A 17,720-nucleotide genomic window follows, 5' to 3' on the forward strand; every position below is an offset into this window, starting at 1 on the left:
TGCGTACTGGGCAGACAATATTGAGAAGCTATGCGGTGGAACGTGGTACTAGGCAGGGATGCCCTTTGTCACTGCTGCTTCTTGCACTGGCAATGGAACCATTGGCGGCCACAGCATGCGGCGGAGGAGGGGGTCCAGGAGTAAGGGCAGGAGGCGAGAGACATCAGATTGCCTCATATGCTGATGATTTACTGATTTTTCTGGAGGACATGCACAGAGATCGACCCAGGGCGCAAGTGATGCTTTCTCAGTTCAGTAGGCACTCTGAACTGGGAGTGAACTGGGATAAAACCAGGCTGTTCCCTCTGAGACCCTCGATAGCGCCCCCGTTGGGGCTGTGAATGGGTAAGTGGGAACCAAGCTCCCTTTCCTATTTGGGAGTGAAGGTTTACCACGACCCACAGGATATCTTAGAGGGCAACGTTGGGGGCTTCCTGAGGTCCATCAGATCTAGTGTGGCTTTTTGGCAAACATTGCCACTGTCTGTAGCAGGTAGAGTAGCAATTCTTAAAATGATAGTCTTACCAAGACTATTATACCATCTTCCAGTACTGCCGATATGAATACCTAAAGCTATATTTAAAGAACTGGAATTATCAGTCACTGTATTTCTGTGGGGTAGTGGACGGAAGAGAGTGGCTCTGACCAAACTCCAGAGGCAATCTACAGATGGAGGGTTAGCAGTCACCGACTTTGAGGCTCACTACTTGGCAGCACAGCTCTAATGGCTTGCGCAATGGATTGTAAGCAGAATGGACCCAAGGGCAAAGGTGAAACCTTTCACCCCTCCAGGAAATAGATTACTTGAGGTGTTGCTGGGGTGCCCTGGTGGGGGTGCGAGGGACCCCCAGAATTCAAAATTTTGATCCAATGCTGGAAAAGCTATCTGTGCAAAATTAAGATAAGGACCCCCTACTCTCTGGAGCTCCCTCTGATGTTTTTGCAGGCCTTACCACACCGGAGTGATTGGGACGGGCTTCAGGCTTGCGTAGATGCCGGCATACAGACATTGGGAACACTGTTTACAGAAGGGATACTGATACCCTTTGAGACCCTCAGAGCTGAATTTGGCTTACCAAGGGGACATTTTCTGCTATATGGCTCCCTCGCAGCCAACATTCGACAGGACTGGCGGAAGGGACTGGGAGAACCTCCAGCGCAAACAACCTGTACATATATAGCGACTTTCACCGGCAAATATAAAGCGGTGCCAAATTTATATGGCAGGATTCGGGCTGATAAGATCATCCCCTTGTCCCAACTTAAATTAACTTGGGTGGGAGACCTGGGCGTTGAAATCGCTGATAGGGACTGGGAGCGCATTTTAGAGGGGGTCCCCCAAAATGACTCGAATGTTAGATTTAAACTTATTAACTTCTATGTACTGCATCTGGCATATCTTACCCCTGGGCGGATCAAAAGATATTTCCAGACGGAGGGAGGGGGCTGCCCAAGATGCGGGCTGTTGGGTGCAGAATTTAAGCATATGTTTTGGGACTGCCCTCAGCTAGAGGCATATTGGGAAGTGGTTAATCTGACCGTGGCTAGAGCTATAGGTAAAGAGATACCCTGCACAATGGGTCACTGCTTGCTGGGATAGTTTCCCCATTCATCCAAGAACAAAGTAACTAGCAGGTTCCAGGACTTGGCCTATGCATTGGCTAAGAGGGAAATTGCGATGACCTGGAAGAACCCGACAGGACCGAGGGTATTCCAATGGGTAAGAGAAGTGGCTAAATGGGCCAGATGTGAGGGGAATATTCTTCATAGGGAGACCAAGAGAGAAATGAGGCCGCCAGAAGTAGCGCAAGGCTGGGATACAGTGTTAGATGCTTTTGGAGAGGAGAGCCAGGCGGAACCCGCCCCGACTGAATGATTGCCAGACAGACTGGATGGACCCAGTTAAGACCCACCTACAGACAGTCCCCCTTATGATTAGGATCATGATCAATGAGGGATACACCACCACATACTGAGAGAGAGGAAGGTTATTCCCTACCCCTGTGCACCAAGTTCCACTGGCACCATAGCAATATATTGAAGGACTCACCTAGGGAGGGAGGGGAAGTTGGGGTGGATGAAGGAAGGGTGATGGGGAGAGTTATTGGGGTCTCAGCTATCCAAGGAATCTGGATTGTACAGATCGGGTAGAATACATGCACTGGGTTACAAGATGACTATCTATTGTACTGTATTATGACTACAGGTTAAATGGATGACTGAAACTGCAATAAAATATGTTTAAAAAAAATAAATAAAACATAGTGCATTATTTTGTGGGACCTTACCATCTTACAATATATATTATGGTTTAGTTAGTGGAATCTGTACAGTGCAACTACATTTACCTTACATCGTAGTGACTTTTGTGGCCTCCGTGGTGGGTTTCAGGGCAAGGGGAGGAAATGTGGACTAATGGTGAGATCTGCCAACATTGGAACTGAGAAATTGGATTCAAGTCATGGCATCCCTGTGACTATGGGGAAATTATAGTGATGTCTGTCTTGGCCTAAGTTGGTTCCCTTGTTTTTTAGCTTTTCGCATTGCACAATTGGCACATAGTACATTTTAGCTACATCACATTTTTAGCAGTATTATTTTTTAAGTACAAGCTTACATGATATTGTTCTGAGAAGGCAGGGTACATGACATTTGCTTCTAGTTAGCTTTCTTTCCACACAATAAGCAACACTTCGTGCAACGCTACATACCGAATCAGATACTATGGAGCATATTTAAGAAAAGTGGCGCTGCATGCAGTGCAGCGCCACTTTTCTTGCACTCTTTACCGCCCACTACCACCACCATGTGTGCACTGTTTTTTAAATATGGTGCACCATGGCGTCGGATAGGGGGCAATAGCGTTGTTTTTTATGATGCTATTGATGTACTCTGCAGGAGTAACGCCATCATTTTGGCACTACTCCTGCAGAGTACAGAAGGGCCCATTGTAAACAAATGTATGCTCTCTTTTAACACCTGCTCTGAGCAGGCGTTAAAATTGGCAAAAAAATGACACAAGGAAATCTGTTAGATTTCCTTGCACCATTTTTTGGGCCCCCCTAATGGGGGAACACCCCCTTTGCATACATTATGCCTGGCGCAGGGATAATACAGCACAAAAGGATACAAAGTGGCACAATGCCTGCATTGCGACACTTTGTAAATATGGTGCTGGGATTTTGGCCATCTAACAAAACATTAGCGTAAAACAAATGATGCTAATGTGCCAGTAGATGGCGCTAGGGGCTCTTAAATATGCCCCAAGCGTGTTATGTTACCAGTTTCAGCAACAGCTTCTAATACCAAGACAAAGCATCACATCAGAGCTGTATCTTCTAACACACTGTTGGTTTATTAGATAAGGAATGCGCAGACTAGAAGGGTCAAAGGGGCATTCCAGCCACAACCATCTTGGAACTGCTGTGCTTGACAATGCAACTTTACTGGTGCTGATTCATCAACGTCCTGATGAGAATTGCCATTCATCATACAAGCAGATTCCTGACATTAGTTTCAGGTATGAGGCAAAGGCTAATCCCTTTGATTGGGCAGGAAGAAGGGTACACCTAATTATGCTCTCTTTAGGTGTTTGGGTTCAAGTAGGAATCACTAAAATTTCTAGAGCCAGCTAACCATGTTAGGAATGTTCATTGTTTTCATCCTATTCATGATACTGTATTGTTTTGCTCTGTTTCGTGTGCCTAATTATCAAAGCTCATTCTCTCTCTATCATTATGTTAATTTCAATTAATATATTTTAAACTCAGCACATATCTTCTTTGTGTTTTTGCCTCGACATGCATGAGTGATCTGATGGAAGGGTAAGATCTGTTTCCACGGTTTCCCCGGGGAGTCTGAGTGTCATGTTTCAGGTTGCCACAAATCACCTTCTCCCTGTAAGGTTAGGGGTTCAGTTGAGGTGCTGCAAGGTAGCAAAGAAATGGGATGACAGTTTCTGATGGTGTGGATGGACTTAGTCCCCACATTCTGAAACTCTACCATCCCAAATTGTGCAGTCGTGTTTCATAATAGGAACCTCATCACATTGCACTACCAGTATCAGATCAGGTACTCATTTAATTGGTCTTCTTCCTGAGTAGTTGTGTCTTGTGTGCCAAAGGTGCCGTATTCACCTTGAAATGGAGATGTCCATGGTGTTAGGGGCATTATCTTTCTCACCTGTATAGGAAGCACCTATATTTGTCTACAGTCCATTCAAGCTTAAACTTTTAAATGGATACCCCACTGTAGTACTTCCCTTCTCTGTATTGCATATAAAATGGCAAATCTAATTAATAGTCCCATCAATCGCAGACAAGTATTTATTCAGCATGTGCTTCAAAATGGGGTAGCAAATAGGGGTGATGATGTTACATTCATGGTTGAGGCACACGCAGGGTAGGGAACTGAAGTTATATACTCCTGGATCACTTTTCCAGCAGTTGATGCTAACAATTTAACATTTCATACATTCACACTGGCAAGTGAACCACAACAATGCAGAGCTTACCAAAACTTAGAAATACCATTAAAATATCAAGAACACCGGAATGTGTTATGTCATAAAGCATGTTAGACTGGGTACCCTCAGCAATGATAGGGCCACATGGCCAGTGTTAGCAGGCTATGCTCCATATCCTAATATACAAAACTTTGCAGCAGCCAAATTACGTCCCTTATATACTAATCTAGTTCATATATAGGCGCTTAGCACAATTTGTAATGTGCACACTAACTACAGCACCAGCGAGGGCTTTTCAAGCTGTACAACCACAATTAGCTATGCCTGGGTTAAACACAGTAATGATAAGTGCTATTATGGGTAAGTCACCCACCAAACAGGAGGAAATCCTGTTTTGGATTCCACAAAAAACAAATCAGTTTGAAGCAGTGTTATCCCATATGGGAGCCCAAGATAAACATAGAATTCTCACAATGTGCGTGCCACTTGGAATGGTGCCATCAATTGATGACTGAGCCACATGAGGTACAGTCTTTGCTACAATATATACCAAACACTTGGCACACCGTCACTTGCTATCTTACCAGAACTGCTCAAACAATTTCAAAATGAAAATGGGACTGCCCTGGCCCTTGATTTGTTGGATGATATCAATTGCCAATTTTGCCACAGTATCCTCAATCATTTTAGGCAATACTGAAGGGGAAGCAGCTGTATTGGCAATTCGCCAATGACTCATACAAGTTCCACTAATAGACCAGGAACACGAGTTACCAAAAATTATAGCAGAAACCTATACTAATATAGTTTGAGATAATTTAGTTGTCAGACCAAGTAAGCCACAGCTTAAGGGTAGTTCTGAAAAGGACAATACCAAGCAAGCACAGAGTCTTTTAAAAAACACTGGGATGAACAAAAAACTAACAATAAAGAAAAAACAAAATCACAGGGAGATTGTCCACCGCCGGAGACCTCTGAAAGGCACTACAACTTTCACAACTGTGATACGATAAAGCAACCTGACAGGTATCAGTCCAGTTATACACGCTCTTCTCACTCCTTTCAGGACTCATCTGGCAAATGGAGTGAGAGAGGTGGGCAGTCAGAATGTTGACATGAAGAGTATGTGAAACCAAAGAAGGACCCACAGTGCTTATCTTACACAATAGTAAAAATAAGGAAGAGAAACTTCCACAACAAGGACCCCAATTCTGAGAGAGAAGGGTTGTGAAAAGTTCAGCGAGATATGTCATATTTATTGAGAGCATTGCTTCAGAACAGGACAGTGGCAGTGGCTCTGCTAGACAGCACAGCAGAGGTCACAATAGTTTGCCAGAGTTTTCAAGGTTTCTGGGTATGACAACAACTAGTGGCTGCATAGAGGTAGAAACCCCAAATCAGAGAGTCACACCTCCAGAGAGACTGTATAAACTGAAAATTATTGAGGGTAACCTAAAGCGCACAATTAAAGTAATTGTTTGGGAACATTTTACATAAAGCTAAGGCATGCTCTTGGCTGAAAAGGATTGGCCACAAGAGTTTGTTAGAACTCTCCCACAAGGAGAAGAGGTAATTTTATTGTCTTTCTCAGTCCTAGTCCCGATCAAGTAAAAGAAGCATATGCCACAGAATGGGCTTTTGCACAAGCCCCTGCATTGTACTGCAGCCATGTAGGCTGGAATAAAGAATCGCTTTGTCATGTAATACCTATATGGTCCAGCCCACAAATACAATCACAATATCCAATTAAACATGAAGCAAAAACTCCAGTGAGATAAATTCTCTCACAGCTTGTGTACCAGGGGGTAGTTGAACCCTGTGTATTTCCAATGAATAACCCTTTATTTCCCGTAGCAAAGTTGGATCATTCCTATAGAGCTGTCTTAGACTATAGAAATTGAACTAGTCGCACACACATTTGCAATATAAAAATTTACACTGTATAGCTCTAATGAACAACATAGTCCACAAAAAATACAAAACAATCTTGGATATTTTCAGCAGGGTTTTCTGCCAAAATCTAGCACCTGAAAGCAGAGATTTACGAGTTTTTGCTGCATTAGGCTCTCGGCATCGCTTTTGTCTACACCCTCAAGGGTAAAAGAACAGTCCTGGGCTGTCTGCTGCCCAAGTAATATCAATATTGCATGATATTCACCAAGAAGCATTGTCCTCTGTTGACATATATCTAATGGATGATGACTTAACCATGCATTTAGCCAGGGTGCATTGCATTGTTTTGGGATTTGCCGAACACGGCTACAAATTCAACTTCAGGAAAACAAAAATTGCTTTCATCAGCGTCCTATTGGGATAAGAACTATCAAATGAGGGAAATTGCCCTGCACCACAATTCCTTGAGACGTGTGCTCAATTACCACTACCAAATACAATTAAAAATTACAATCCCACTAAGGATTATTTAATTTTGTTAGAATTGATATTCTAGACTATGCACAATGCACAAAACCTTTATGTTATTTAATTTGTCTAGATTTTTGCAGAGAGTACTGATGTACACAGCATGCAGAAATACTCAGATCACATACAGACTGACATGTTTGCAGCCCAACACACAACATCTACATACACTTGTATACAAAATAAATTTAGCCATTTGGATAATTCCTGGTGCAATGGCTTTATCTTTGTCACATTCAATGAAGATGAGACAGTACCGATAGCATATAAATCACATTTCTATTGTTCAGCAGATATGCGTTTTACATTCCACTGAAAAAATACTGACTGTGGTACAAATGGCTGTCATGAAGGAAAGATCATTCATTGGCTCAAGGGAAATGCAAATTTGTTGTTGCTCCCATTCCAGCCATAGAAGCTGCTACTAAAGTAAGTGTACCAAATGCTGAAATACTACATCCATGATGGATACAATGGGCCACTTCCTTGACTGCCACTGATGTAAATTATGGTTTTGGCCGTACACTACAAACCCAATAATTTTTACAATATGAACAGGAGTACCCCATGGCTACAAACATTTTGCTTCTTGAACAGTATAAATATACAATATCTACTGATGGGTCTGCCCAGGCTGCTATAGGTACCAAACACCAATAATCCGTGTCTTGCGCAACCGTATATGGAGTAGTGAGGTATGGTGACTTCCACCCTCAACAAACATAGACATAGGCCCTCATTATATGTCTGGCGGTCTTAAGACAGCCAGTCGTGCGGTGGAGGTCGGACCACTGCTGTTGTGGCGGTCTGACCGCCACATTACAACTGTGGTGGAGCCACCACGGTCTGACCGCCAACACCTCCAGGTTGCCGCCAGTCAAAAGCCTGGCAATCTCAGTGGTTGTAATCCGCTAGGGTGGCACTGCATACATCACAGCCCTGGGGATCATGACTCCCCAATCCACCAGCCTTTTCATGGCAGTTAGACCACCATGGAAAAGCTGGGGGACTAGGGTCATGGGAGCCCCATGGACAGCCCTGTCATGCTTTCCACTGCCCGGATTACGGGAAGTGTAAAGCGCAGCAGGTGTTGCTGCACCCGCTGCACCGCCACATTGCCGCTGGCTCGATTACAAGCCAGCTTCAAGGTTAAGGCCCTGCTTCCCGATGGGCTGGCGGGTGGAAATAGATCCAGCGGGAAACTTGTAATAGGGCCGGCAGTGTTCTGGCTGCACTAGCGGTCAGATGATGGTACGAGTTTGACAGGCAGCCTCCTCTGCCCGCCAAACTTGTAATGAGGGCCATAATCTCTTGGGGACTGTACAGCTCAGCTAGCTGAATGAAAGTCATTATTTCTGACATTGGAACATTCAGATATAAAATGCCCCACTTTAATAGTGGATCCTGAATTCCTCACTTTAATAATGCGTGATTGGTATTACTGTGTCAAGTCTTTTAATTAAAATTTGTATTATTAGTGTCTAAATAGATTCAGAGATTCTAAAGAGAACACTGTCAAGCATAGAATACTCTGGTGGAAGGTGGAAAAACTAAAAGATAGCCTGCCACTGGCTCATGTCATTTGCACACTGAGCCACCAATGTGTTAGAATACATGTTGTAAGGAATTCACTAGCTGTTGAAGCCACAAAAGGTGTAGTCAAGACTGCTTCAGTAGCTGTGATTACTCATTCTCCTATTAGGGTGGATGATGACATTATGGCCGCTGTTAATGCTTCAGCCAATAACACTGTATTACCCATCGCTTAGCCAGCAAAATATTCCTTCCACTTAAGTGCCCAAAAAGTTCCCTATACAACAATACTAGTGGTGGGAGATTGAGTTATCCCCAACCAAGACCACAGGTTAGAATTAATAAAAGCAGCACACGAGGGAGTTGCACCCGCCCATACTGGTGTGCTGGCTGCAGTCTCATTATTATAAAAATTTTATTGGTGGCATGGTCTGTACAAACAGACCAAGCGGTATGTCCTTAGCTGTGACATTTGTCAGCAAAGTAAAGGCTGCACCATCAAGCTTCCACCACAGACACCCCTCTTAGTTTCCAAAAAAACATTTCAATGCAATTACCTTGACCATTGTGATCCCTTAATCATTGATGGTGTTTTCAAATATATTCTGCTTGCAGTAGATCCGTGCTTCAGATTCCTTTGGATGTGGCTACAGTGATTGACTGATGCTCGAACTGTTATTAAAGACTTGCAAGTCTTCATCAGGACATATGCAGTAGCTGCATTTCACTCAGACCAGGGCCCTCTTTTTGCCACTAAGGCTTACAGGGACACTAGGGGAACTTTGGGTGTGGCTGTGCATTAGTCCTCATCATACCATCCTGAGGGAAATTCCATTGTGGAGAGGGAGAACAGTGACTTAAAACAGTCTTTAACAGCTAGGGTATTAGGTTCAGGTCACAGTTAGATTCATCACCTATTTGGGGTCCAGAGAGCATGAAATAATCTGCCTAGAAGATCCTTGGGTGGCCGAATGCATTATAAAGTCCTGGTTGGCATCCAGATGAACGTCCTAGATCTAGATGGTCCTAGCACGATGGCAGCAGAAACACCTTTCAACGTAAATGAACGTCTAACTGTCTTAAAGGACCCACAAGCATTTTGCAATGCAAGCCTGATTCACAAAGGTAACCTTTTACATTTGGTCTAACCTTAGACCACATGTCTAAGCTAACGACTTTGGAATTCACAAAAAGAGTTATTTTTGCACTTTAATTTGATATGGAAGCAACTAGTAACGGCTCAGAAGGATGCCACATACACAATGCTTAACATAGAAAAATTGCCTTTCTCTGTATCAGAGACACCTTCAGCCATATGGCTCACACATGGAGTTATCTCATTGTCTCTTTCCTCATTTCAATTCACTGCATGTTTGAAACATTTTCTGGTGGGCAAATATGAGGCTTTAGGGGAGAGTTTCATCCACAAGGTGTGGGAAATGCCTTTCAATTGCAAGTGTGTTACTGGAGAAATGTAAGTTTTCCTAAGCGGTATTGAATGTGAAACTTCACTAAGCCACACTATGCTTTTTAAACAGGTGACATGGTGCAGTGTCTCTTATACATTGGCGGCCAATTTAGCTTGTTACTTGAAGGGAGTTCCAGTTTCCTTGATTCACTCAGTGTTTCAGTTAGATTCAAATGGAAGTTACTTGATACTAAATGATCAAGGCTGTTGTGGGATGAGTGCAGGTGTCTCATATGGGGTTTCTGTTACTCAAATGGTGACCTGCTGCTGCAATATACTTTTTCCTCCCACACATAAGATTGGAGTAGCAAAGCTTGTGGCCTTCCATTTCAACATTTAATGTTAACTTCAACAAGCTAAGCCGACTCAAAACACTATTGTTTCATAAAAATGTGCACTCACATCCCCCTTGACATGTTTGAAATGCAAGGTCGTCTTCTGATATGTGCTAATTTTCCATTACATTTTGGTGAACTTGTGGATCCCATTTTTATTTTGTCAAGCACCGCAGGAATTGCACACTGTTTTAAAGCGATAGGGTCTGGCTGTGTCAGTAGCTTTCAGTGGAGGCATTCCTGCAGCAATTCAGTCTTTATTTTGGAGTGTCTTTGGAGGCTTGCCACTGATATTGGCTCTAATAGGTGACATTTTGGTCTGTTTTTTCGGCTCCGCAATGATGTCCATTCTCAAAGCCAAAGGTGGATACAACTACCGCACTTCAACCTGTATTATAAACGTGTGATACAGTACTTTGGCACATCTTTAGTGGAGGAACTGAATGATGACTGGTGTCTGTCCTTTGGACCAGTATGGTTTTATTGCATCCAGCCTGTGTTCGCTGTCTTTGGTGTCCTTATGAAAGCACACTGGATCTTTGTCTTGCAACACAATTAGTACTATCTACTGACATGAATCTGTTGATGTCTCTGTTACGGGTCCATTGTCAATGTTGTCCTATGAGAATACGATTGCTTAAGGATGCCGTTTATGAGCCCTTACTTGTGAATGCAACTTTAGGATTCACTCTGGAAGGCTCATCATCAGCAGGCAGTGAGGAGGATGCTACGGTCTTGGTAGCAGCTGAGGCCACTGACCATGTGTGTTGCTTTGACCTATTCACCAAGGTTCTGGTGGCACTATAGTTTGCGCAGAAGCAGAATCCATGCGGGATTCCATTGACCTTGACAATTTGGATGCCTACATGAATGTTTAAGTTTGGCTCCTATTTTTTATCTAAATTTATGCTCTTTTGAACTGCCAAATTATGTAATTCGGTTTGTTTGATTTGCTTGTTGGAGTGAATATTTTATCATTTTACTAGCTTTGCATACTTTTATTTGATAGAGTTTTCAAATCTGCCCCTGTCACCAGTAAGGGGATGGTGTGGTGATGTCCTTCATTGACTGAGTTGGTTCCCCCTGTTCTTTAGCTTTTCACTTTGCATGTTTTACATATAGTACATTTTAGCTACATCACATTTTTAGCATCATTAATTATTATTGTTTATGCACAAGCTTACACAAAATTATTCTGAGAAGGCCGTATACATGACATTTGTTTCTAGTTAACTGTCTTGCTACACAATCAGGAAGACTTTGTCAAACACCAGATACTGAATGGGATATTCTGGGTGTCGGGTGCCAGTTTCACTGACAGCTTATGATACCAAGACAAAGCATCACAGCAGAGCTGTATCTTCTGACACAGGGCAGTTTTATCATAGAAGCAATGCACTGACTGGAATGGTCAGAGGGGCATCCCAGCTGCAAACATCTTGTGACTGCTGTTCTCGACAATGCAGCTACACTGTCGCTGATCCACCAGCCTCCTGACGAGAATTGCCATTCATCACACTTGCAGAATCTTGTCACAAGTTTCAGGTAGGAGGCTAAAGCTAAACCCTTGGACTGGGCCTGCAGAAGAGTACACCCAAATAAACTTTCTTTTAGGGTATTAGAGCCACATAGAAATCACTAGAATATCTAGAACCAACTAATGGTGGTGGGAATTTTCACTGTTTTCACCCTGTTCATGATGCTGTTTAATTTGCTCCTTTCGTCTGCCTAATCATCACAGCTCATTCTCTCTATATAAGATTATGTTAATGTCAATAATTATATTGAAAACTCAGCACATATCTTCTTTCTGGTTTCGCCTTAACATGCATGAGTAATGTGAAAAATGACTGAGATCTGTTTCCACAGCTTCCCTGGGGAGAACGAGTGTTATGTTTCAGGTTTCCACAAATCACTTCTCCCTGTAAGGTTAGGGGTTCAGGCAAGGCACTGTGAGCTGGCCAGGAAATGGACTAGCAGTTTCTGATGGTGTGGACGGACTTGGGGCCAGATGTAGCACGCCGTTTGCATGGCGCAAACTGCGAAAAACGCAGTTTGCCCCATGCAAACGGCCTCCTGTGATGCTCATTCCCAAATTGCGAGTCGGTACCGACTCGCAATTTGGGAATGCGACTCTCAAATAGGAAGGGGTGTTCCCTTCCTATTTGCGACTCACATCGCAATTCAGAGTTGCTTTGTGACCGCGAATGCGGTCGCAAACCAACTCGCAGTTACCACCAGTGTCACACTGGTGGTAACTCATTCGCAAAAGGGAAGGGGTCCCCATGGGACCCCTTCCCCTTTGTGAATGTAGACAAAAATATTTTTGCAGAGCAGGCAGTGGTCCAATGGACCACTGCCTACTCTGAAAAAAACGAAACCAAATGGTTTCGTTTAATTTTTCATTTTGCAACTTGTTTTCCTTTAAGGAAAACGGGCTGCAAAATGAAAAAAAAAAAACTGCTTTATTTAAAAAGCAGTCACAGATATGGAGGTCTGCTGACTACAGCAGGCCACCATCCCTGTGAGTGCAGGGACTCGCTATGGGGTCGCAAAATGCGACCCACCTCATGAATATTGATGAGGTGGGTCTTTGCGACCCCATAGCGAGTCGCAGAAGGTGTCTGAGACACTATTCTGCATCCGATTTTGCGACTTGCAAATTGCGAGTCGCTCAGACTCGCAATTTGCAAGTCGCAAAATCGGATTTTGCTACATCTGGCCCTTAGTCCCCCACATTCTGAAGTTCTGCTTTCCCAAAACACCTACTCCTGTTTCATGATAGGAACCGCACCACAAAATCTCTTCGATGTGGATTTAGTAAATTTTGACACAATGGAAAGCAGCAAGGGAAGCAGCGGGTCTGTGTTACATGAAAAAAGAGACCGTAAATGTGCCATATTTATGAAGATATAGCATAGATTTGCTCTCTCATAGCGGTTGTGCATTTCTTTCTGCCTAACACAAAAGCAGGTATCCTTGTGCTATGACACAATGCTGCCTGCATTATGGTTAGAATAGTTTTTGTGCAAGAAGGGATACTTTTCTGCACAAAACCTATTATTAGAGGCGTATTCCTCTTTGAATGTGTAAATACAAATAAGAATTACCTAGGCAAAATAAAGCTCATTCCCCCAAGTTGTGTCAGCCTTGAGTAGGCACACTACTTTGGTGGAAGCCCTTCTTTACTGACTTCAGTAAATATGGATTTGTGTCATATATACATAGGAATGGGAGCATGGGCATTCCCATTCATTCACATGGGTGGATGAATGGAATGCCTATGCTTCCTGAATGTAACACTTCCCTGATGCAAGGTAACTCAAGGTAAAGTCTACAGACACTGTTTTCAAAACAAATCAGTGTAAATTGTATGCTCCCAATTTCAGTCTTGCGCTTCATTCATAGCAAAGCAGTTGGTTCCCCCTCTTACTGATACTGAATGGCTTCCCTACATCAGTGTTTGTATAAGCTGTAAGAGCAAGATCCGAACATTTATTTTTTTAGCCTGATGCGAGAGCTGTTGAATTCAAGCTTTGTTGACTACTAAGCTGCATAGTCTTGATTCCACCTTGTGCTTTTTTTCACCACAAACCACGTCCTGGCTCTTAATCTCACCCTTCTCTCACTTCCTCTTACTTTCTCTTTCTTCGCCACAGTCTGCCTGCTGCTCTGAATCAAAGTTTAATTCTGAAACATAGGGTCTTGTCCCCAAAAATGTGTGCCGATGTAGACCACTTGCATCAATCGCCACAAATTAAGCTCTGTACTTTATTGCTCGGCACCCATGCCTTTTATGTGAGTGAATTGACATTGATCGGACTTAAACCGGATTATCATTCAGTGAATGAGTTTGGGATGGGAATGCATTTCTGAACCCATCTGCAATGCACCTTCTGCACATTCATGAACAAAGCACATTTTGCGCGTTCGATACATTTCTTTGATAAGTTGTTTCTCTGCAAAAAACATTATTTTTACCTGATCTAAACGTCCATAAATAACGACATCTAGGTCAAGGATCAGACCCTATTTCTCTCTGTAAGACTGCTTAGCGTGATGTTTGGTATTAAAAATATATAAATATCAAAACTCGCCCTTTTCTGGCTAACAAACGACATTCAAACACTCAACAGCAAAATACCGAACCTTAGTAGTGGCTTTGTATTGTTGTTTCTGGTTATTAATGTCTCAGCATTTGTTTTGTTGTATTACAGTCTGCCTGAGAGGCACAAAGATTCACAAAAGGTGCTACCTGTCGTTTGATGAGTCCAAGCACTTCCATGAAGCTAATGAAGACTGCATTGCAAAAGGAGGGACGCTGGCTACTCCCAGGAACATTGACGAAAACAATGCTGTTCGTGATTATGGGAAGAAAAGCCTGCCAGGACAAACCGAATTCTGGTTGGGAATCACTGACATGGTCACGGAAGGGAAATTTGTGGATGTCAATGGGATTCCCATCAATTACTTCAACTGGAATCGAGCCCAGCCCAATGGGGGCAAACGTGAAAATTGTGCTCTTCTCAACCAGTCTGCCCAGGGGAAGTGGCAGGATGAAGTCTGCCGCAGCTTAAAAAAATATATTTGTGAATTTATCATTCCCTAAGTAGTGCACTGTTTGTGAGTTTATCATTTCCTAGGTAGTGTACATCCATGCTGAAATTCGAACTTGTAAAACATCTTTAGGCACATAGAAATCATAAGCCTATTCTGTGCTATACCCTGATGACTTATTTTGTCAAATACAAAACATAATTTGAAAACTGGGGACAGAATATTGGAAACGATGTACTGCCTCACAGTGCACTATGGAGAACCCTTATGTCTTTGTGGCAGGACCAGACTGGGACATATCACAGCCAATGTGCATTTTCTGTTTTAGTTGCGAACTAGCACTTCCTCTGGAAACAGTGCATAATGAAAAACAGCCTTTAGTCCACCTCTCACTGTGCAAGCGGCACCTTAGCCTGCATTTCGAAGGGAGGTAAAGATCCCACTGCAGGCAGGAGCAGTGACTTACTGCACTGGCTTTAATGGGGACGCCCTGGGTTTTTCTGCTACCCCCCCCCCCCCACTTCTCAAGCAGTGTCCTTTAGGGCGCAGTGCTGACACACCACCGTTATATGGTGCAGTCAGTTTACCTCCTTGTAGAATCTTTGTCTCTGCACCCACCTCAGTAATATGGAACAAAGACAAAGGATTTCCTTGTTTGAATGGAGCCACACTGCCTAGCACATGAGGATACACATCACTGAGGTCGGATCAGTGCACATTTGCAGCCTGTATGATTTGTATTACAGAAGTGGCCAAGTAGAGCAAAAGCAAAATCCCCCTTCCATCCCCAGGGCACTTTCTATAATATGGCTCTAAGGCTACAATATTGGATATTTTATTATGATAAGGGCTTCTAGTTTTCAGTTGTTACTGTTTCTTACACATAAATACATATGGAAAACGATGGCTTCCTGGTCTTTATTCATTTTAAAAACAGAAGTATTCAGATTAGAAGTAATCTATTGAGTGACTATTCATGCTGCCAGTCTCCAATGACATGCCAATATCCACATTTCCGCAGAATGACAGTAGCAAGAGTTCAATAATTAGTATCAGATTTCTATAAATAGCTGCAGATACGAACATGCTTTTGTGCTAAGACTCTATTTTCATATGAGGGTACTGACAGGTTATACATGACTGCTTATAGTGCTAAAATCCAACAAGCATCCACCTTAGAAGGTGCATTTATGAACTGAAAATATGTGAAAATATACTAGTTGCAACTTCAATAAGTCACAGAGCACACAATAAAAATGGTAAAATAGCAATAATACGATAAATATAAATAAGGATACATATAGTTGAGAAAACCCTAAATTAAATACTATAAACCGGGGAGTGCTATGTGTGATACATAATGATCTGCAGTAGGCAGCACTCTGCTTAGGGACTGTAACCAAATCAAACTTTGAAATTCAGTGGTCATAAAGCAAAATACAGTTGTTTATATGATTAGCTTCATCATTTATGAAATTTGTCTATTTAAGATTTCCTTTTTTTAAATGGCAACAAATGTATATTTTAATACCATTTTTTACCAATCTAATCAATCATTGTTACTCGTGCTGCGTGTCCTCAAGCCATTGATATAAAAATGATTTGTTCGTCCTAAAACAAATACTATTCAAAGTAATAATTAATTAAACAAGTGTGTTCACAGTCCTCCATCAATGAACAAAATGGTTCTTAAAAATGTATGTTCACATGAATGTAAACCAAACTGGTTGGTGGTGACTGATGTGCAACCAAATTATAAGTTGATCAAAAAGTTATGATAAAATTATATACATCCGAAGGTACGTTAAAATTGTTGAATTCTGTCCGAGGACTATTACACGGGAATGTTTTTTTCTAACCCACACAATGTAAGGGATGAATGTGCTCTCTGTACAATCACAAAATGTGTTGTTTTCCAAAGATTATTTTTTAGGTTAATAAGGATTATGGCTGTCTTTTTTGTATACTATGGGCCAGATTCGTAACAGGTCCATATGGTAAATAGTCATTTAGAAGTATGTGAAATAGTTCTATGGGAGTGATACATTACACTTTCAGAAATGCCTTTCTGAATTCCCCATTTAGTAAAAGTGCAAATAGTGTGCAGGTGTTTCTTGTTGTACTCATTGAGCATGACTATTATCATTTCATTTCCTTTCTGGGTGTTTGAAAGGCCAATTCACAAAGGCACTTAGAAAATGTAAAGTACTTCACATGTTCATAAATGTCTTTATGAAATAATCCTTACATGTTTTGCCATAGTAATATGTAACAGTGGCACGTTCAACCAGTCACTGCAATTAAGTGAAGAATCTACAAATCAAATAATATAATAAAAATTAATAAGGCCTCACGTGGCGTTGGCCACAGTGGTGATACAGTGCAATTGTAAATATGTTTGGTGTAGTCATTGAAAAAAAAGGTTACCATGCTTCTGCATCAATAAGGAAAATATGAAAGCACATTTTGAAATCAACATTAGGTTCACAGTGAAAGACTTATGAAAAGCTGATGCCTACCCACAGCCAGGCCAACTTAAGAAAATACATCTGGCGAAACACGAATATATTATAAACTGGTGATTGTACTTCACGTTACAGAAAGTGTAGCTTCTCTATACCTATATGGCACACTGTAACATATGGATTAACAAATTATTAGTCTAAATTATAACGCTAAAGCAACGTTGTCTCAGTCCCCCTCCCCTCTAATAGCTAGAACAGCCATTAAACAAGTTATTTACACCCCATGACTGCACTAGTACTTTTTTAACCCATTACTGTTAATACTTAGGCCCTCATTTTGTCATTGGTGGTAAAACCCGCCTATGGCCTCGATGATGGCTGCCAAAATACAGTCACCGCAGCTACCATTCGTCCACCATATCATGATCACTGCCGGACCTCCGCCACAAGAAAGGTGGAAATCCGGCAGTGATCAT

General features: G+C 42.2%; 1 protein-coding gene across 1 annotated transcript in view; it reads left to right on the top strand.

The window, feature by feature from the left end:
* CLEC3A (C-type lectin domain family 3 member A) overlaps positions 1 to 17,172 on the top strand; it is a 140,212-nt gene extending 123,040 nt beyond the window's left edge. Inside the window, exon 3 of the mRNA XM_069216814.1 lies at positions 14,440 to 17,172. Within this exon, the coding sequence (XP_069072915.1) occupies positions 14,440 to 14,831 (392 nt within the window). The 3' untranslated portion in view covers positions 14,832 to 17,172. The remainder of the gene's footprint in view (positions 1 to 14,439) is intronic.
* The last annotated feature ends 548 nt before the right edge of the window (positions 17,173 to 17,720 follow it).

Source organism: Pleurodeles waltl, chromosome 12 (assembly GCF_031143425.1).
Source record: "Pleurodeles waltl isolate 20211129_DDA chromosome 12, aPleWal1.hap1.20221129, whole genome shotgun sequence".
In the NCBI taxonomy this organism is placed as follows: Eukaryota; Metazoa; Chordata; class Amphibia; order Caudata; family Salamandridae; genus Pleurodeles; species Pleurodeles waltl.